The 21,406-nt window shown below is 40.7% G+C and overlaps 1 protein-coding gene across 1 annotated transcript; it reads right to left on the bottom strand.

Moving 5' to 3' along the window:
- Positions 1-104: 104 nt before the first annotated feature.
- TMX4 (thioredoxin related transmembrane protein 4) lies at positions 105-21,406 on the bottom strand. Its single transcript, XM_002196562.7, has 8 exons — positions 20,781-21,406; positions 11,960-12,075; positions 8,841-8,886; positions 8,114-8,242; positions 7,375-7,420; positions 5,825-5,926; positions 4,079-4,142; positions 105-3,641 (listed from the first exon to the last, which is right to left on the bottom strand). The coding sequence occupies exons 1-8, from the start codon at positions 20,963-20,965 to the stop codon at positions 3,355-3,357; spliced, it is 975 nt and encodes a 324-aa protein (XP_002196598.3). The 5' UTR covers positions 20,966-21,406; the 3' UTR covers positions 105-3,354.

Here is a 21,406-nt window from a genome sequence, read left to right on the forward strand (position 1 = left end):
TTGGAAGATCAGCATTATTTAAAAAAAAAAAAAACAAACCCAACCTTTTGTTAATGACATAGGTGAGCCAACTCTGCACTGAGGAAATGAAAATTACTCCAAGCTGGTCATAAATACAAAATTTTATGTGGCATTTCAGTAAAAATACACCCAAGTATAAATTTGCAACACTTTCATGTAACAGACAACCCCGTGTAACATTTCCAAGAAGAAAACTCACATAACAAGTGCCACCCCTACAGGGGCAGTAGATACAGAGCATTCCAAGACGCACAAGTTTCACACAGATCCCAAGGACAGGAGGTTTGGAATGCTGGATGGATTTCCAGCCTCTTGAAAAAGGAACCTGCCAGATTTATTCCATGACTTGCTGTTAAGCATTCCCATTCCAGTGGCATGCAGCCCAATTGATATTTTAATTGCTTCTCAACAATTTTAAATTAATTTTGACACACAGCTCTAGTTCACAAGCCTTAAGGCCTTGTCCTTCATCAAAACATTTTGAACACCGCCAGCAGCAGCTTCTCCAAGGCCCTTTTGTCTATACTGAGGTTGCAAGAACAAATTCAATTTCTTCATGATTAATCCTAACAGAACAGAGATAACATTACACCCAGATTGCACAAAAGGTTGATCCTGACTTTTTGGAAACACACCAAGTCTAAAACTATTGTCATAGTCTAATTAGCACTACTCACATGATTCAATTAAAATGCGTTTTAATGGAAAAATACCTGATCCTGGAAGGTATATTAACATGACACTTCTACTGCACAGCTAATAGTTTTTCTGTTAAACACAAATTTAGCCTTTACAGTGTTTTCTGCCTGCTGTTTCCCAGATAAATATTAGTCAAAACTGAGTATCTCCAGTATCACACTACAGCAATTTTCCTACAAACGTAAACTTAAGTTGGAGAGATCAATGGTTGCACAGTATCACCTTTTCTAAGCAAAGCCTTAACCACAATTCAGAGATCTTTGTAGTAAGATACACCAATACACATCAAATAGGGTCAAACCCAGTCAGCATTAATATTCCCTATTTGATTTATGAAAACACAAGAACAACATCCATCCTATGTTCAAGAACCCTTAGAAGCCTGACCAAGTTAATTTCTAGATTCACCAGAGAGATCTAAGCTGCTGTCACCTGCTGTCTGCTTACTTAATCCCTGCTCATCAGTGATCTTACAGTTCAGTCTGTCATGATGGAAAACACTTCATATCTTTGGTTTTAATAATCCAAACCCAACTGTGACATGCACAACAGAAGAAACGTGAGCAGAGAATTCAGACCCACCACACAAAGGGGCTTCTGATCTCTCCCACAGCATCTCACAGACCATATGCCTTTTAGGACAAAGTGCCATTCATGGGTTTGTTTGCTTGTGAAATCCACAGGGAAACCCAACTCTTGCAAGAACACCTTTTTGTCTTCGAAGTGCACAGTTCTTCTCTTCACACTGTAGTGGCCACAAAGTTTTCTTGGTTTTTGCAGATAGAAGTGCAGCTTTTTAAAGGCTGCTGTGTGCCTCACCCACTGCTGAATGCTGCAGCTGCCAGCTTTACGACTGCTCAGTTACATGGAACAACACTCAAACATAACAAGCTCTTCTCAAGATAGTGCAATGTACAGATATTGTCAAGTCTGTGTTTTTAACTATGTGAAAGCACGTTTAGAGGTGTCCACTATATGGAACTCAAACTCCAGACTGGGAGTACTTCTTAAGAAATTTCAAATTCAGGATATGCAGTATAATTTTCTTCTTTGAGCAGCTCTATCAGACAAATGCAGAGTTTCTACCATATAGTTTGAAAACATATGTGACAGGACATAGATGGGAAAGTTGAGCTTTCTTGGCAAATATGTTCTTTATAAGCATAAAACAACAACAAAACAGCTTTCAACAAAAATTTGCCCTATTAATCTCAGTCTCAAAGGAAATGAGCATTTTGCACTTGCAACTTCTCTTCTGATAGGAGATTATCTCCTCCCTGACTACTCTTCGTTCTTGAAGAACAAGATGAAATTCATGCATGTTAGCAAGGTTTATGCAACATATGTATATATTTTTTAAAAATAATATCAAGATTAGGACACATCTTACGTTCATGGTCATACATCAGCAAAGCAGGAACATACAGGATCTCACAGAGAGTACTCCTGACCAAAAAAGACTTATACTAACCCAAGGGAGTGATACACTGATAGTTTAATGACCCAAGTCTAACCACATCCAATACTGTCTTACCTGATGAGTCGTTTTCACTTTACACAGTTCAACACGTGCACATTTGTTCTGATAGAAGCAGCCCAAAGCTTCTCAACACTACCCACCTGTGCCCCCTCTCTTTCCCCAATGTGATGATTCCAAAAGTAGAAAAGTGATCAAAGGTAAAACCCTAAGAGCCTCTTCAGATAACATAACTAAAGCAGCCCGAGTTCTGCCAAAAGCATTCTGAGTCGGAAATGGCAGGACTGCATTGCACATGACAAACTTGCACCGGCAAGATAAACACAACTTACTGACTCCAAAGTGAGTAGTTCCTGCTACAATCTCCTGATGGGAATAAATTATCAAAAGAAAAAAAAAAGTAGTCTTTTGTGCTTTGACAAAATTTCCCCCCGACCAAAATAATTTCCTTTAAACCTTCTAGAAGTTCCAACACATTTTAAACATTTAGCTGCCACTCTCTTCCTGCCTGAGGTTTTTAATTACTCCAACTCCTTGGGTCAAACAACTCAAGCTGCACAGCCTCTGGATCACCAAAAATTGCCACATCTGGGGGTGAGCTGCAGGATCAACTTTCAAAACAAACACAAATGGAAATGGAAGAGAAAGGTGCTTCAGCTGAAAGTGGTAAAAACAAACCCATGGTACACAACATTTCTGATAGAAGACCAGTAAGGTGCCTCTTTTCACTAGTGAATTGTCTCTGTGCTTCTGTGGCATTTGGGAACAATCAACATTCAGACAGAAAAGTCACAGTCCTGCCAAGCTACCATGGAGTTAAAAGTCCTGATCTTGCCCAGGTCAGTCCTTAGAGGGACACATATACAATGATAATTTCAGAGCTGGTGAACTGAGGCTGACACCTCCTTTTTCTCTGAGAGGACATGGAACAGATAAGACACTGATTTTGATTGTCACAGCTAAGGTCACACAACACACAGCAAATGTGCTTATCAAAGAAAGTAAGCAAGTACTAAGCTTAAAAAAAGAAGAGCCTGCTGGCAGAGCAGAGCTTTGCGTAAACACCAACGACAAATCAAGTGTAAGCTCCAGCTTCAGACCCTGGAGGGGTCTGACACTTCTTTGGTCCAAGTGTAAAAGATACGCCAATGGGAAAATTATAGTTCCTTCTCAGACCCCTGACTTTTCCGCTGCCTCACTGTGCTTTCAGTCTCTGATTCAGCTAAAGGTTGTTCACTTAAGTCTTCCATTTCTTCTCCCCCTGATTCTTTTCCAAGTGCTAAATCCTCCTCTGACTCATCAGCACTTGAGTTCGCTGCATCTTCCCCGTCTGAGAGATCTTTGACGTCGGCAGCCTCTTCTGCATCGTCCGCGGAAAGCTCCGCAACCTCCTCCGGCTCCTCCAGCGCTGCGTTCTCCGCGTTCTCCTTGGTAATTGCTTCTTCTAAACAAAGCACAGACTGCAGTTAGACTGAATCTCACAGCAAAGCCTTTTAAAGTTGCAGGACATACACTGAAATACTGATGAACATGACAATGGATTACAGTTATTACTCCAACTGAGACTGGAACCAGATGATCCTTAAAGTCCCTTAGACCTGAACCATTCTGTGGTTCTGTGATTGAAAACATTTCCTTATTTGTCAGTCATTTCCTTAAATCTTCAGTAGATTTCTTCTCTATTTCCATTATTTTCCTTGCATGTCAGGCACAGACAGACTTTCATTTTACCCCAGTGAGTTACAAACCAAAGAGAAACCAATTTTACTTGGCTCATGGATTATTGGTTCACATCTAAGATCTGAACAGTGTATTGCCCTTCCTCCTACAAATATACACTTGAAACTACAGCTTCTTGCCCTTTTTACCAGGTGTTCTTACCAGGTGTTTCAGCTCTGTGCTTTGACTTGGCTGGGCAGAGGCAGTCTGAAATCAAAACAAGGACCTGTAGAAAGGAAAAAGGCATTCATTGGCAATAATAAAAATGGCATTTATTAGCAATTGCAGAAGTCCCTGCACTCATTCCTTTTAGATAGATATACACAATCAAATTTACAAAATTGTATTACCTTGCTTAGAGATAAGAGCTAAATAAAAACATGGAAAAAAGTGCATTCTCAGTATGTACTAACCAGCATTCCCTGCCTTCTACTACCCATTTTCTGCCTCCTACTTTCCTAAATTTATTCAGTACTGACACTGCTCACAGCTGAAGAACAGCTCAGAGCACAGTTGAGACTTTTTACTTTCTGAAATTTTATAAAAAAACCTTGGTCAAGATTTCCTGTATTTTGGGATGTTATTCCATTCCTATCCCTGGCTCCCCAGTACAGATGTGTGTTCCACCTTTTGTGCTCATTCGTTGACCAGCCCAGTGCAGAACTCAAAATGCAAGGAAGACATTTGTGCCTCGCTGTCACATGCTAAGAATAGTGCAAAGAAAAAGACAGAGCTGACATCATGTGAAAGAAATATACTTCAATCATTGAAAAGCTTTTTGGAAAGAGCTGGGAGATTAACTTCACATTTTTTCAGCTTTTTCAGTTGGGGTTTTTTTGTGAAGAATTAAGAAGGAGAGTTTCTTTTATAACATGATATTCACTTGCTCCTAGTTACACTAATTTGTCTTGCTCTCATCTGGTGAAAAACTACCATCTAGAAAAATGCAGCTGTTGAAATTAAATAATCAAAAACATTTGCTTGTATACAACAATTCTGTATGCACATCGAGTATAAAAACATGGTTTTGCCTAAATTCAAATTTCATCTGCATTGAAATCACTTCCCAGAACTACTGGAAATACACTGACAAAATTTTTCTTTAATTCACTAATATTCAAAGGGCAGAGATACACATCCCAGAAACAACTTTTCCACATCCTAAAAGGAATAGTGACTTAGCAGAAGGTTAAACCAGTTACCAGCAGAACTGTTTGAACTGTCCTCGCAGTTGCAGAATGCACTTGTGGAACAGCCAACTAATCTGAAAAAACCTAAACCCCCAAATCTCCAAAGCCTTAAAAAATATTTTCATCCTTTGATCTTGAGTAACAGTGCGGCAGAACACTTACATTGCTGACTCCCACAAAACCAGTTCTTCTGTGGTTAATAAAACTCTCCACAAAGCCTGTGTTCTTAGAAAGTTCGAGTCTTGACCAACTCTGACTACACACATTCCACCCTTAAGTAGAAAAGTCTTAGATACAAAAAGGCCAATACAAGAATCACTCTTTTTAGTGGACGGACTTAACAAAACTAAATTGAAACATTTCATAAGAATTTGATAAGATTTCATAAGAAGGTGAACTGATTTGTATTGAGGGCACTGTCCAAATGCTTCTTAACAAGTGACAGGCTTGGGGGACTGACCACCTCTCTGGGGAGCCTTTTGCAGTGTTTAACCACCCACTGCTTCCTCATACCCAGTCTAAACCTCCCTGGAACAGCTTTAATCCACTCTCACACATTCTGGATGTCACAGGGAAGAACTATTAGTATTCGGTAATATATTATTAAAGCAAGGTATATTTAAGCATATCTTATAAGCAAAGTTGGTTTTATTTTTTTCACAAGATAATGCAAAGCAAGAGTTCTAGTTAACTGAGACAAAAAGTAATGTTTTCTTACCAAACCCAGGAGCAGGCCAATCAGTAAGGTAGCTAAGATGAAGATGGCATAGGAAATCCAAACATGAACTCCAAGAGTGCCAGTGAGGTAGTTATGAATTTGCTGGAAATTAGAACAAGATACTTCATAACTTCATACCTAAAACCACTTAGGATTTCTACTGCCAATATTATTACATGAATTGCTGTCTGATTAAGACCTTTCATTTAACATTATTTATACTGAAGTCTTCCCCTTTAGATACCATTAAATCTTGGAGGTTTTTACTGATTTGTTCACATTAAAAGGCTTTTTAAGCAGAGGATGCACAATTCCTTCTCCTTAAGACACTCAGCATTACAGATGCCACACACAACCTTTACTGCAGATAGATGGATGAGGAGTCATAGAGCTTACAAGAAAGTATCACAAAATCCTTCATCCCTACATGGCATCTGTTCATTAACTAAAATGAAGCCATTCAGCTCTTAGTTAAGCTTTTTAGCTCTTAAAAGGAGCCACATGCTCTAATCATACACTAAATAAATTATTTCACTTATAAATTTAAATATAATTACCCAAATACAGTATTAAGATTTCTTTCAAACTTCCTCAAATTTAGAAATTCAACTGGTTGAGTCAAGCAGTGCATCGAGTCAGTGAGCTGGTAGGAAGTCAATTATGACATTAAATCTCTTTCAAAACAAACCGCAATCAACATTTACAAGAGTTTAAACACGAAAATTCCAGAGTCTTCTTTTTAAATGTCAGAACATCTTTTGATATTTATTAAGGCCTAAGCAAAGACAGCAGAGCAGGAGCAGTGAAGAAACCTACACCTGAAATATTCATTGAAGTGGAAGACAAATTAGAGGCTTCTTCCCAGGACAGTTAATCTTTCAGGAAGGAGACTATAGAGAAATAACAACACTTCAGAGTAACCAAGGAAGAGAAACATCAGAAGGCTATAAAAAGTAAATATTGTCCAGTGAAAGAATCAAATATACACAACTCAGAGCTCTGCTTGATTCTGTGTTAGTTTGGTGCTTTGTAGAAGTGATACAAACTTGTTCCAGCTCTCAACTACATTTCTTTTCTGAAGCACAGGTTACAATAGTAACATATTTTGCTGCAAATCAAGTCTCTCAATCTCACTGACACTCAAAGGTTATAAGAGGATGTTTCCTAAACAGAATCTGAAAATTCTCAATATTTGGATGCCATGGAAAAACTTGGAAAGTTCCCAAATGAAAACATCTTGAAACATTTTAAAGTAAAATATGCTTTAATACTTTAAAGCACACTTCAGTGTAGCTAAGCATTTCTCCTTTACGTCTGATAATTACTCTATTATCTAAATTAATCATGTTCCTACCCAAGAGGTGCTGACAGTTATTTCCAGACACAGAAATTATTACTAAAAAACCCCCTTGCCCTCCCTTCTCCTGTGCAATACATGATGCAACTCTCATAAAAAGGATAATAAAAATATTCAATTATGTATTGATTTTTAAACATATGATTATCCTAAGCATAAAAAGGAATATGGAAAACATTATACAGTTACTTACCCTGATCCATCCTGAGAAGTGAAACAGCCCTGCCATGCCATGCATCCTGGAAAATAAGGAAATGGAAGGACAGGTTCACAGCAGCCCTGTAGCTCCTCTCCCCATTCCTAAATATCCTACAGCTCTTCTTCATTCTCACATGAAAAGTAAGGACCCTCTCCAGATCTTTGATGTGAATTTACACATAATGGCTTCAGCCAGAATGAACTGCAGGCCAGTCACATCTTTGGTTCATCCTTCGTGCCATGAAAGCTTTCTACAGTATTTCTAGGCAAATCTCTCTCTCTTAAAACAAATTCTTATATATCCTATACTCCAAAGGGAGACAAAAGTCTCTCTTTATTTCTTATAAAGAAATAAAAAATAAATCCTTAAAGCTCAAGGCTGCCAGTAGCCAGAAGTCATGAAGCAATAATCTACATTAAACACACGCTTGATTCCAGGATTCAGCAGATACCGGAAATGACACTTTACATAATGCTCAGTGGCTATATTTTTTCTTTTTATCTCTTTTCAAAGATGACATAAACAAGCCCTAGGATGCACAAACAAAAGCAAATGCAGAAATAAGCTGTCTTTATAGGTGAGAAGCTGGGAATCAAGCTGTCAATACTGATGGCTTCTGCAAAGCCTACAAGTCTAAGAAATAAAGGTCTTTTGTCTTTAAATTGTCAACAAAGGACCCTCAATGAATAATGAGATATAAAACACATTCTTGTTAACAAAAACCAACTGTTACATTATAGAAGATGGAGACTTCCATCCTGCTACAGGCTCCACAGCTTCCCATTTCCTCTCTAGGATATAGCCTTGAAGATCTTCCAAGGTCCGGGAGCCGCGGTATCTGCGAAACACTCCATCGTTGGCACTGCAAAATAAACCCCCATCAGCACAGACAGCCCCCGAACTCTGGGGTGCAAAACCCAACCAAAACCCCCACATACACTACAGATTTCACTTCCTCAGAGCTGAGGGTTTGGGAACTGTAATCCATGATGGAAAATCTCAGTTTTTAAATAGCATGGGGTTTTGCCATTTATAAAACTGCTGTTTTTCTTAACTATTCACTGGTGCTACAGCAAATACACAAAGCACATGAGGTTAACAACCAAACCATTTCAAAGTACAAGTAAGAATTAAAAGTGCACATATATACGTATTTTTTTGTATATCTGCACAACTCATAATACTCTTAATGAAGGCTTCAATATTTTAAGGATGGCATCACCTTATTGGAGAAGAGATACAGCAAATGTCTTCTCTGCTCCATTTTTAATAGCATGGATAACAGGGAAACTTAAACTAAAGAAAAGCCTCACATAAGGATTTCACCATGCAATCAAAGCTACAATAACCTGAGCTAAAATCAAAAGTCACTATTCCTTCATTTTCCCCTAGTTTTCAGTTACAGATTAAATCAAGTGACAAGGAGTCAGTATCTGCAGTTTCCAGTATGACACACTTACTGGTAAATTGTAGGAAGTGTTGTGACAAAGAAACGACCACTCAGGCCTAGAAAGGGAAGAAAACCACACAAACAGTTCAGTAACACTGAAATTTCTCAGCATTCTGACTTTTCTATAAATACCAACATATCTGTATTTTAGAGCAGGCTGCACAGCTTTCACCATTGTTTTGTAAATATAGGTTAACAGTTTGTCTTCATATATGCTACAAACAGTAACAGATACTAAATATTGGTTATAAATTAAAGAAAAGTGTTTAGCTTGAAGAATGTTTATTGAGAGGTAATTTTCCTCATCAATGGATTTGTCTCCTCAGTATTTGCAGGCAGCTGAAGTTTTGGACCAGCCCAGCATTAGATGCACTCAGAGTCCATTAGAAAGGGCTGAATTCCTACAGGCAGAAACTGCAATTCATATAAAGTAGCAATGTAAAGAGTACAGTTATTTAACTTTGCCTTTTATAAAATTCTGTGAAAATCTTTTGGGAAATTAAGACCTTATACAGCCTTCAATAAAGCAAACAACTCTAGGCAATGGGATTAGCCATGGAAAAGTATTGGAGCAAGAGGGTTTCTGCCTTTAGAGACAAAGACGAGCCATACCAAAATAAGCCAGGTATTTTTAAAAGTTTCAGTGGTAATGTCTTCCTCCATTTGAATTCCTCTATGGAACAGGCAAAAAAGGGTTATGGCATTTTTTGTTGTTTGGTATTTTGTTTAAAGATGTGTAAAGCAAATGATCTTTAAAGTTACAGAAAGGAAAGCCTCTTACTTCAATGTTTGAGCTCTCTGCCTCTATTGCTACAAGAGGCAGGGTGATGAAAAACTTCCTGAAACAGCTAAAAGTTGTGCCAGCACAAGAAGATAAAAAGTAAACAAACCCACAAGTGTAACAGCATAATTAATAAAGCAGACAGCACAGCTGCACAAGGAGAACTGGGTGGAGAGTCACAAAGAACATAATTAGCTTAACAGAGAAAGTCATGTAACACTGACAGGCTTTTTGAAGTTCTTAAAATGCCACTCAGGCAAAGGAAATAAAACAAATCTCTGACCTGTGGCCTATCCTAGAGTGAACACCTAAGAAGCAACTCTGAAATCTGTAAGTTATGAAACGCATCTAAGCTCCCCAATATTTTTGGTGGAGATTTGCTGGTTATCCAAGGCACATTCCTAGACTGGTAAAACCAGATGCAAGTCAGCTACAAAATTTAAGAACATATCAAATTGTTTTGGTGTCTGTTTAATACAATCTTGAATTTGCTACAGTTAAGCATCTGTCTCTGTCTGCAAATCAGAAACTGAAATCCACTATGAAATCAGCAGTTAACCAAAAACTAAAAAACCCTTTCAAAACTTAGAGAGAATAGAGATGTCATCTAAAATTCTAGCTGCTTTCAGCCAACAACTCAAAACAGACAGAAGATCCAAGAAGTCTTGTTGTAATTCACAGGTAAATGTTGTGATGAGGAGCTTAAAAAAGGCACCACAAGTATGCAGAATTTAAGGGTCCAGAAGCATCTCCACTATTTGCTTGTTCCACACTGAACATTTCAGTGGAGAAAATGAGGCAAGAGGAAGCACTTCAAGGCTGAAACATCAAGGGACTGAAATCTGCTGTGAAGCCATTAAGACTCTGGTGGATTCATTCTTCAGGCATCTCCTGCAATTAAGCACCATGAATGGCCACTTTCTCCTGCCAGTTTAGGCTGTGCAATTTTATGTAACTCTGCACTCATCTCGTGGTTTTCCCCTAATTTAACACATTTTGACTACTTTCAATTCAATGAAGGGGTTACATAACTAAGACTAATTAAAGCACCATTGTGCAAGCAAGAAAGGAGACAGAGCACTTAAACACAACTGAAAGGCTGATACAAAGCCCACTGTAAAAATATCTCAGTAACTTTAGAGAGCTTCACAGAAACTTGTATCTTCCAAATTACATCAGCACCAAAGGTCAAGTACGTAATAAATGTTTGTTTTCCAGTTTGAGCATTCCTTACTTCTAGAAGTGCCTGCAGCTTCCAGTGCTGAGCTGGATGTTGTAGGTTTATTACATGAGCTTTGGTACAAATTCATCATTTTGGTTAGTCATTTGACTCAGAAGAAACCCATGCTTGGGGGTCAGGACTCTCAGCAACATTAGAAATTCAAGTGTTAAGTTTACATCTATTTAAACTAGGTAGTATTAAAACTCATCTGTTTATTACACTATATAATGATTAGTATATGCAGCTTTTTGATACCAGATTTTTTGTATACTTGTGAACTTTTAACAAGACATGAACCTACACAGGGTCTAGAACAGCTGGCATTTTCTTGTCAACTTAGATTGCTTATTCTGAGACAAGAGTTTTGATATAGTAAATCTGTTCAGCATGTATTCAACTAATAAACATATTTTTCACACACTTTATAAAGCAAAAAGAAAAAACAGTAAAGTCTGGCCTTTTTTTCCCTAATATCTCATCTATCAGTCTTTTGATACTGCAGATAAAATCCTTTGTCCCCTCAAAGCCCAAACAAGCATGAAACATTCCCAGGCGATGCAGAGGTTTATACAATATTAATACTGCTTGTACAAAGACACATTCAAAACTTTGAAGGGAGTCGCCAAAGGAATATATTAGATTGCACTCATGCTTCTGTGAACAGTTAGGGATGTATTTTTATAAGCATATTTGCATATGTGCATCACCAACAGGTAACAGCAATAACATCTATAATATAAAGCACTGCCACAATTAAAGCAGTCAATAAACCAGCAACATGCTGGAAACAGCAGGCTTGCTCTACCCCACCCTGAAATTCTCCTAACGGGAGGCTACAGAGCTGGAATCTTCTACAGACAAGCTGGAGAAATGAGACAGGTAACAGCTTCCAATGAAGATTAAAATAGAGAATAAGCCTCTTTTAAGTCAGCATTAAGCCAGATCACCCCCCCCCCCAATTCTTTAATCCCTCAAATTGAGTTTATAAACTTGAGTTTAGAAATACGAACCGTATGGAGAAACAAAGTGTGGATAACATTATTTTGTTTTTGAAGCCTAAATAAACAGTAAATGGTAGCTGTATCTAATAATTCCTGTTATTAAAGCACTCCGTTTCATGCTGTACCTGGTTCCTGAGTGACATCCACTTTTCCAACAGTGATGCCGAGCCGCTCGCTCTCCTTGGCAAAGCTCTCCCAGGTTGCCTCAATCTGCTGACAGGCTGGACACCAAGGAGCATAACTGAAGGGGGAAGACAGGGGAAATATTTTAATACTCTTACACTTAAAGACATTCAAATTGATTAACTGTACAGAGAATATACAAACACGTCAATCACAAAGGAAAAAAACCTACAGTTTTTCTTAATCAAGTCTACGGAATAAAACAATCAAAGTTTTTTTAATCAATTCTATGTTCCTCCCCATGTTATTAGAACAAAACAAATCACAGATTTGAGAAATTCATATCCAGACTCCTTACCACTTGTGATTTATTCTATTTACATAGGAAATAAAATACATTTCCATCGCAGCTATCTGAATTATTGAAGCCTGGCTGTCCTCTGAAGCAGTATCCTTCATCACAACATTTTGTATTGATTTCCCACACCTCAGAACTTCCCAAAATTGCATTTGCCTTAGCCAACTACTCCATACATCACACCATGCCCTTTTTGATAGCAGTCATGAGAGACTTGAAAAGAGCACACATCAAATTCCTGATGCTCATACTTACCGTCTTGTTTTTACCCAGGATTCATTTCAGAAAAATAGGCCTGCTCTTTTCAAGAGGTGAATTTTCTACACTCTTAATCAGAAGAATTAAACCAATTTTGCATCTATTGGTAATATCAATCTGGAAACAGAGCAGCTAATATAAAGGATAACATCAGATAAAATTGATGATAAAATCCCTTTTGCCACCTTTCTGTATTTTAGCCTAACTTGGCTGGCCAAGTCTGCATGAAACTTATTCGACTTGCCAAGGTCTGTTAGAAACACTGAACGGAACCAGGACTGGGAGGTACAGACTGAGCTGGGGCAATTGCCCATGCACAGACTCAGCCTTTTTGCTAATGAGGAGAGACCTTTATGGGGTTTAACCTGATTTACCAGGGCAGGGATGGAGGTTTCTGGCAGCAAAAGCAGTGATTCTAGGGACATTCTCCTTGTCACAGTGCTCCACAAATGCCACCATAAAAGCAGTGAGTCTACGGACACTCTCCTGGTTAACAGGGCTCCACAGAAGCCACCACGCTCCCTAACCATTGCAAACCATAGAAACACATTCCCTCCTGGGAAGATTCCAAGATCCTTAGTACTAAACCATCACTGGGAACCTTCACAAGGTTCTCCACTCCTTTGGTTTCTCTGCCACCACTGCTGTGTGACCTAGGGACTGGCAATCCCTGTTCTCTGGCTGTTGGCAAGAATACTTACTTCCATACTGGCTGCAGACAGAGATATTCCCAGGTACACCCAGATGTTTCACATTAATAAAGTTTAATGTGAAACAGGTCATTTCTCACAGAAGAGGTGGAATTAAATGTACTCTGAGTGCTTTGTGGTTGTTTTTAAACTTCTGTATTTAAAAAAGGGAATCTTGTCACTTGGCAGTTTAAAGGATACAAATTAAAAATACTTGTTTTATTTAACTGTACTAGAAATTTATGAGTCTAACTGCGAAAGCCTATATCTTGTCTATTTAAGTCAACATCATTCTGTGTGAAGGCATCTGCAAAAAGGACATGAATCTTATCCTGCCCACAGACAGTCCCTCAGCATCTTTCCAAAGGATGCTGGAAACAAGTCTCACAGGCAGCAATGTTCTCCATGGTGTTGCTGGCCCAGAGAGAGCTTTTAATAACAGTCTGACAGATACTGCACTTCACAAACGGGATTCTTTTATTACAGAGCTTGATTGATAAATAAGAACCTGCAAACATCATAATATGCAGCTGGTGTTGATCTAAAATGAAAGAGAGAAGTTTGACTGTCTTCTAAATCCAACTTCTCTAGATGTCTCAAATTCACACCACGAGATTTTCAAAATTAATACATCCTATTTATCATCCTGATTTTGGAATAGAAATTTCAAACCCATCAAAATTTATATTTACATTTGACCTGCATGAGCATTTCACCTGAATGAAGTGGAATATTCAATACACGACTAATACTCATATGATTGAAAATATTTCCTTTAGTTCAAAGCAGCACGAAAACCTACCCATGTCACAGTTCAGCAGTGACAGGACATCACAGTGAAGTTCACAAAAAGCTGTGGTTGTTGGCTGTCTAATTTTTAGTATCAATATTGGACATGGGATGGCAATAGCTTCATATAATGCTACAAGATCCAGCCACTCCAGCTGAACATTGGCACAGACAATCAGGATTAAAATACTTGCTTTATGTTCCTGAAATTACACATCCAGTTCTTGCCAGCCAGGAAACAGCCTGTCCCCACATGTTCAAGAGAGAACTTGCAAAATACATCAGATTTCTGCAAGAGTTAGCACTGCTGTTTACCTCAACACCCTCACTTTCCTGAAGCTTTCATGTCTACATTTGTTGTGCAGCATTTGAGGCATCAGGAATTAACGACTGCCTCCTGGATATAAAAACAAAAATTACATTACCAAAGCTTTATTGCGTTTCTTTCCAAGTCTTAAAATACTGAAAAAGTGTAAGAGAAGGTAAGTTACTGAAGAGTAAAATATCTCACACTTAGGACATATTTATCAAAAGTTGCAAAAAACTTCCTGCATCCTGAAGGACTGAGGGAAGTAATTGATTTCAACAAGGTCTTTAGAACAGCGGCAGATTCATATTTCCACAGAAAGTATGGTGCAACTACCATTCTTGAATTCAAGGAAAAAAAAAATATCATCTGTAGGAGCAGGGAAACAGACCCTCATGTCTGCTGAGGAACCAGTCTTTGTTACTTTTCAAGGCACAAAATGCAAGAGCAGGTCCCCAGCAAAAGCAGATGTAACCAGATTTCTTCTGCCATACTCCAAACAGGCCGGGAAACAATTAGTACTTTGTCAACACCACCAAATTTAGGGCTGTCACTCCCATCCCTTCTCCCTGTGCATAAGGGGGTAGCTCTATTAACTTGCAGGGCACAGGGTGCAGTGCAAGAAGTGTGACAACGTCTTGTGAAATTTAAATCAAGACTAGGGAACTCTGTTAAGGAAAGAAAGCTTCCAGTAGCCTGTTACACATTAAAAGGCAATTTGCTGATCTCCATCATAGCTAAAAGTGACACACTGCCAAACTATTCACAAAAGCAGGTATTGCACATTGCTCAACACACACCTCATTCCTGATGCTTCCAGACCTCTTCCATAGCACAGTTTTACAGCTGAAATGCTCTTACACTCTGTCAGCCCTCCATAAAAACGGCAGCAAACATCTATCACTGCAATAACGACTGACCTCAGTGAACTAAAATCACTATTTTCAAGTATCCAGGTGTTTCTCCTACTCCATTACAATACCTAAAGCTTTTTGCAGAGGGCACAAAGAAAGCAGTTGAAAAGCAAAGTTTGAAGCTCTCAGGCTTTGCTTTTGACTTCTATTTATCTCTGATCTAAAGTACAAAAGAACAAGCTTTGGCTTTCAAATACCAACAACTTCACTGAGGCAGTACAAAAAAACCCAGTCAAGTGGAAACCAGATTGAGCAAAGGTGCCATTCTACCGTATCATCCCCAGTAGATCAGTAAAGCAGAGGAACTTTGCTAAGATGTACTGATACAGTTTCGAGCTCTGAGCCACTTCTCTCTCTTCTTTGCACCTGCCTGGCTACTGAATTCACCATTTCGCTCCTTTCTAAGTACACTTCACCGACTCTTTTTACCTGCCTTTTCACTACCATTACCAACAGTAACAGATGTAACCTCGAGTACCATTCCACACTTTGCTCGAATGGCAATTTCACTAAGTTGCACGAATCTAGGAAAAAGAAAAAATAGCTTCTGGATATAGGCATGAGAGGATGTGCTAAACTGAAAACAGCAAAACTTGCTTAAACTAAGCTGCTTGATGGAGTTCATACTGTGAATGCTATTAAAATAAGAGCAAAAATGTTGGGACAGTACCCAACAGAATGGTACAAGAAGCATCAGAATTAAATTCTTATTTTTATTTTTTTAAATAGTTTTGCCTTATTGTTACAGATCTCACAAGCATACAAAATGAAAGAAAAAAAAAAAAAGACAATTCTAAACACATCTAGGTCTTGGGGCAGGATAGGCAGCTTTGTAATGCCAACAAAAGAAAAGCTCCAGATCAACTGTGTGGTTTTAATGACTTTTCAAGTGAGCAGGTGGCAGCCAAAGATACAGAAGTTGGTCCCTGTCATTTACCCGGATCTGTATCACAAGACAAGCCCTGGAAGCTGTCAAGGAGATCCCTGCCGAGTGCCAAACCCCTCCAAACCAGACAAGGCTTTTTTTTTTTTTTTTTTTTTTTTTTTTTTTGAGAAATTATTTTTAAAATCAAAAGCAAATAAATCAATGAAAAAATATGCTAATTATTCTAGAGCTTCAGCAGATTAGGTTCTGTCATTTGACATATTTTTATGTCCCCTTCTGCACCTGTTTTGTTTTGCTTCTGCTACAAAGGGTATTTCAGCATCACATTTTTGCAGTTTTTGTTCAGCCAATGCCCTCCACAGCGCTCAGCTGTTCAGTTATTAAATAAAATGTTTGGTCACTTCCTCTGGATTCAGCCAGCAGAGCTGCAGAGGCTTCAAAACCAAAACAGAGGTTTGATAACTTGATTTTCATTCCCTCTGCTTTTTGGCTTTTATTAGGTTTTGGGTTGCTGGGTATTTTTAAGAATAGGACAAAGAAAAGCCTGGACACTAACAAGTAAAAGCCTAGACACCCTTAAGTGACAAAAAATTCTCAATCTTGTTGAATTCTAAACCTGGCAGTAATTGTTACATAGTTTAGCACATCCTTTGGGATTTTATTTACACAAAATATTTCAAGCCAAGTGATTAAAAGCATTAAGCCAAAGCCATTAATCCACATGCCAAAACATTGTTGCATTTTTAGCAACTCCCTTGAAGCTACAGACTAAAGGCGCTGGTGGGAGGGCTGAACCCTTACAACGAGCTGGACACGGAGACAGCAGGGCAATGTTTATTGGTAAGTGACAAAAAATAAAAACTGTGGGCCTATACTATAAGTATAATAAAACTTGGAAACATGACTATTAACTGGTCTCTGACTTTTCACCTGGTTAGAATTAAAATGGACAATGAAGACATTATTTTTCAGGTACACACAGCAGTAAGTCTGTGCTGAAACAAAGGGGAAGCAAAACATTTAACATCGTACTTGGGAACAAGCATATGAAGTACTGCAGATGCACCAAGAGCATAAATAGTTTCTTTTGTAACCAGAGGCACAAAGACAACAAGTTCATAGATGGGTTGGGTTTTTTTGTTTGTTTGCCTGTGCTAATTTAATTCAAAACAAAGAGGATGTTAAGATAAATCAAGTTTGGATCAAGTTTTGTTTACAAATGCAAAATGCACTTTTAAGTAAGCAGACCAGAAATTAGTTTTATGTGTTCCAAACAGACACAATATTAAAAACAAAAAGAAAACTCATCATATTAATGAATCATTGTCTCACAGCTACAGAACAGAGATAAGGAAATACGGAAACTTTTAAACACAGCTCATTCACAGCGCTCCAACCTGGACCTGTGTGCTGTGCTAGTAACAACATCCAAAAGACAGTGCAATGTTTGGCAGATACAGAACCTTCTCCAAAACATTTTTATCAATAAAATGCAGCAGCGCTTCCAGGGCCTGCCATTTTTCCAACTATGAATAACGACATATTTACAAAAAGCCAGCTGAGTACACACACCTCAGCTAGGGGGAATGAAAGAAGAAAAATCCTATTTCTGCTACAGATGCCACACACAAGCAATTTCAAGCCTAAGTTTCTTTATTTATGTACCTGGGAAGAACAAAAAGCTGGAATTAAACAGTGATTTTCCACTTTCCCAAAAAAAACCCTAACATTAAACAGCAGCTGTACCTGTTCCTACCAAGGCAAGAGGCTTCAAAAGAGCAGCTGATGAAAATAATTTTTTTTTCATGAAGATGCCAGAGTAACATTTGCATTTTAAAAAGTACTGCTCAGAAAATAAAAGTCTTGTAAATAAATAGGAAGTTCTTTAAACAAATGAGGTTTTAATGAGCATTACTGCAGTCCTGCCAACCAGCCTGAGACAGTATGGAAGGAATCCGTGGACTCACATGCAGGACTCCTGTCTAGATCACTAACTCTAAAGCAGATAAAAATCAGTAGAAGCCAAAATCCATCAGAATGGAAACTGCTGCAAGAATTGATTAGCCTGTGTTTGCTGAATCTCCCCACTGAAGTCACTTGGGCAGACCATTCTCACTCAGAGTTTCTGCCACAAGCCCAATAAGGAATATTTAGGCAAGAGGGATGCAGCTGCTGCCCACGGAAAAACTCACTGGCTGTAAGATTCTGCCTGCCCCAGCTTCACTCCAAAAATAAAATTGAATTTTCTCCCTTCTCTTATAGATATTTTGATGATGAGGACCACAAGCAGGGATGGGGAGGAAACACGGATTGGATTTCACCCAGAAAGCACATCGGGGAAAAATCACGGACCAGATTTTGCCCGGAAAACATTTAAAAATCAGTCCTGGAGCTCAAACTCCCACTAATTTCACACCGGCAGCATTGAGTTTGCATCCTCATTAAAGACAAAGGTTCCTTCTCAGGAGAAAAGCAGAAAGTACCACTAACGAACCACAGGAAATAGCGTGGAGACCCAAGGATCTTTCACACATCAAACACTGAATAAAATTAATTAGGGCCTGATTTAAGCAATGCAGCAACATGTACTATGCCCAGCTAACACTAAAGCTAACTCTGCTACCATTGCTGTGGTCAGCAACCTCTCACTCTGAACCAAAGACCAATTTTTCAATTGGAGTAAAGGCTTCCAAAGGACTGTAATTGTTTGCTACCCCAACCACTTCTGATTTCAGTCGGTTCCTCTCTTTTTTCTTCTTCAGAGGCACACACCACTAGTTATTTAACTATTTTCTTTTAGAAAAAAAAAAAAAGTTGAGTCACCATAAATAACCTTCCTCCTTAAAACTCACCAACCTGTGTATGAATCGGTAACTTTCATACAATTGCTTCCACACTGGACTAAGTGAAAAACCTTCAATTTAAAATCAATTTTTTTTTTCCTCCACCTTTTAGATCACAACAAATGAAGAGAGAGACAAAAAGCCATTCTAAATCCTCAACCACAACAGCTGGCATCCCTGGGTCACTATCAGCTGTTTCAAGATCGTTACCACCCATTCACTGATTAACACCAGGGTCCAGTAGGATCCTGAGCACCAAAGCCCTAAGAAAGGTGATAGTCCATCTCGCTAAGAAGAGACTGGAGATAAACCAAATTCAAGAGCAAGCCAAAGCTTTAAGTAGCTAGCTAAGTATTTAGGAGGGAGCACGAGTTCAGATGTTCAAACTGTTTTAAACTCAAGCACCTGCACAGAGTAGCACACATGCAACAATATAATCCTATTTTATAGCTGCACGGCCCACAGGTACCACATGACTGTACTGCCTACTTAAACTAATTTTTTATTCATTTGTGTCTTAAAAAAAACCCCTCAAGCTCCGTTTCCCCCTTTCTAAACACAAGCAGGTGAGTGAGGCTCCACCAAAAATAAAGTCACGTGCATTTCAGGAATTGTGTCATGTCACAGCCAAAGCCACTGCTCCAGTACAGTCAGTCAGAAGTTAAGGAAATCTGATGCACCTGCCTTGAATGAGAACTCTCAGCTCAAGTCAAGGCTAGGATGTTATGTAATACTGCTTTAGAAGCCTATTCCTGCTAAATATTCCCTACGGAATTCAGACCTCTTGGAGCTCACACAGAACACAGCAGCAGCCCCCAACGGGGGAGTGGGGCAAGGGGCAGTTCTGGACACTACTCCCAGAGTGACCCATTTCATTTAACCTTGGACACTCAGATGAGAACCTGAAGGACATCTGCTTCACAGAATCACGGAATGGTTGGGGCTGGAAGGGGACCTTGAAGACCATCCAGTGCCAAACCCCTGCCACAGGCAGGTACACCTTTCTCTGGCAGGGACACCTTTCTCTGGACCAGGTAACTCCAAGCCCTGTTCAACCTGGCCTCGAACACTTCCAGAGATGGGGCATCCACAGCTTCTCCGGGCAACCCATGCCAGGCCTCACCATTCCCACAGTAAATAATTTCTTCCCCAATATCCACTTTAACCCAACTATCTGTGAGTTTGAAGGCACTCCTCCTTGGTCTGTCATGACACACTCTTGTAAACAGTCTTTCCCCATCTTCCCTGTAAATTCCCTTCAGGAACTGGAAGGCCCCAGTTAGGTTACCCAAAGCCTTCTCTTTTCCAGGGTGAAAAAGCCCAATTCTCTCAACCTTTCCTCAAAGGAGGGATGCTTCATCCCTCTGATCAACTTGGTGGCCTGCTCTAGGCTCGCTCCAACACCTCCACGTCCTTCATTCCATATCCCTCATTCCCCTCTGTCTGGAGTGACCCGTTTAACCTTGGGCACTCTGTGCCCACACAGGCCGGGAACCTGCGGGGTTCTGCCCGGCCATCGCGGCAGAGCCCAGGATGTGCCCGCCGGCTGAGGGCTGGCGGAGGGGACTGCGGGCACCGCCCGCCGCCTCCCTCACGCCGTCCCCGGCAGCCACTGCCGGGGTGGGGAAGCTGCTCGGCCCCTCCGCAGGGCGGGAAGGCCGGCCCGGCCCCCTTCTCCCCACAGCGGGGCTGGAGTCACCGGCCATGCCCGCAGGGAACCCCTCTCGCCCTCCCGGCCACGCTGCCTCCGAGGCGGGCGGGAAAGCGGCCGCTACTCACAACTCCAGCATCCACTGGCCCTGCAACACCAGGCTCCAGTTGGAGCCGCACAGCACTCGCACGCTGCTCCGCGGCTCGCCGGGGCTGTAGAAGGAGGAAGAAAAGCAGGCGGCGGGACCCATCAGCGCTACGAGCAGCACAACGCGGAGGAACCGCCGCCCGTGGCGCCAGCGGCCCGGCGCCATGTTCGGCCCGCCCGCCCTCAGGAAGTCGGGGCAGGAGCGGCCGCCGCGGGGGCGGGGCCTGCGCGGGGCAGGGGCGGCTCCTCCCGCCCCGCCCGCCCCTCATGGCTGGGCACAGCCCCCGAGCCGTGCGGGGCTCCCGGTGCTGCTCTGACAGGGCTCCCGGGCACAGCCCCCGAGCCGTGCGGGGTATCCACTGCTGCTCCAACAGGGCTCTCGGGCACAGCCCCCGAGCCGTGCGGGGCTCCCGGTGCTGCTCTGACTGGGCTCCCGGGCACAGCCCCTGAGCCGTCCGCGGCTCCCGGTGCTGCTCCAACAGGGCTCCCGGGCACAGGCCCCGAGCCGTGCGGGGCACCCGCTACTGCTCCAACAGGGCTCCCGGGCACAGGCCCTGAGCCGTGCGGGGTACCCGCTGCTGCTCCAACAGGGCTCCCGGGCACAGGC

The sequence above is a fragment of the Taeniopygia guttata genome, chromosome 3, assembly GCF_048771995.1.
Source record: "Taeniopygia guttata chromosome 3, bTaeGut7.mat, whole genome shotgun sequence".
NCBI classification, from domain to species: domain Eukaryota; kingdom Metazoa; phylum Chordata; class Aves; order Passeriformes; family Estrildidae; genus Taeniopygia; species Taeniopygia guttata.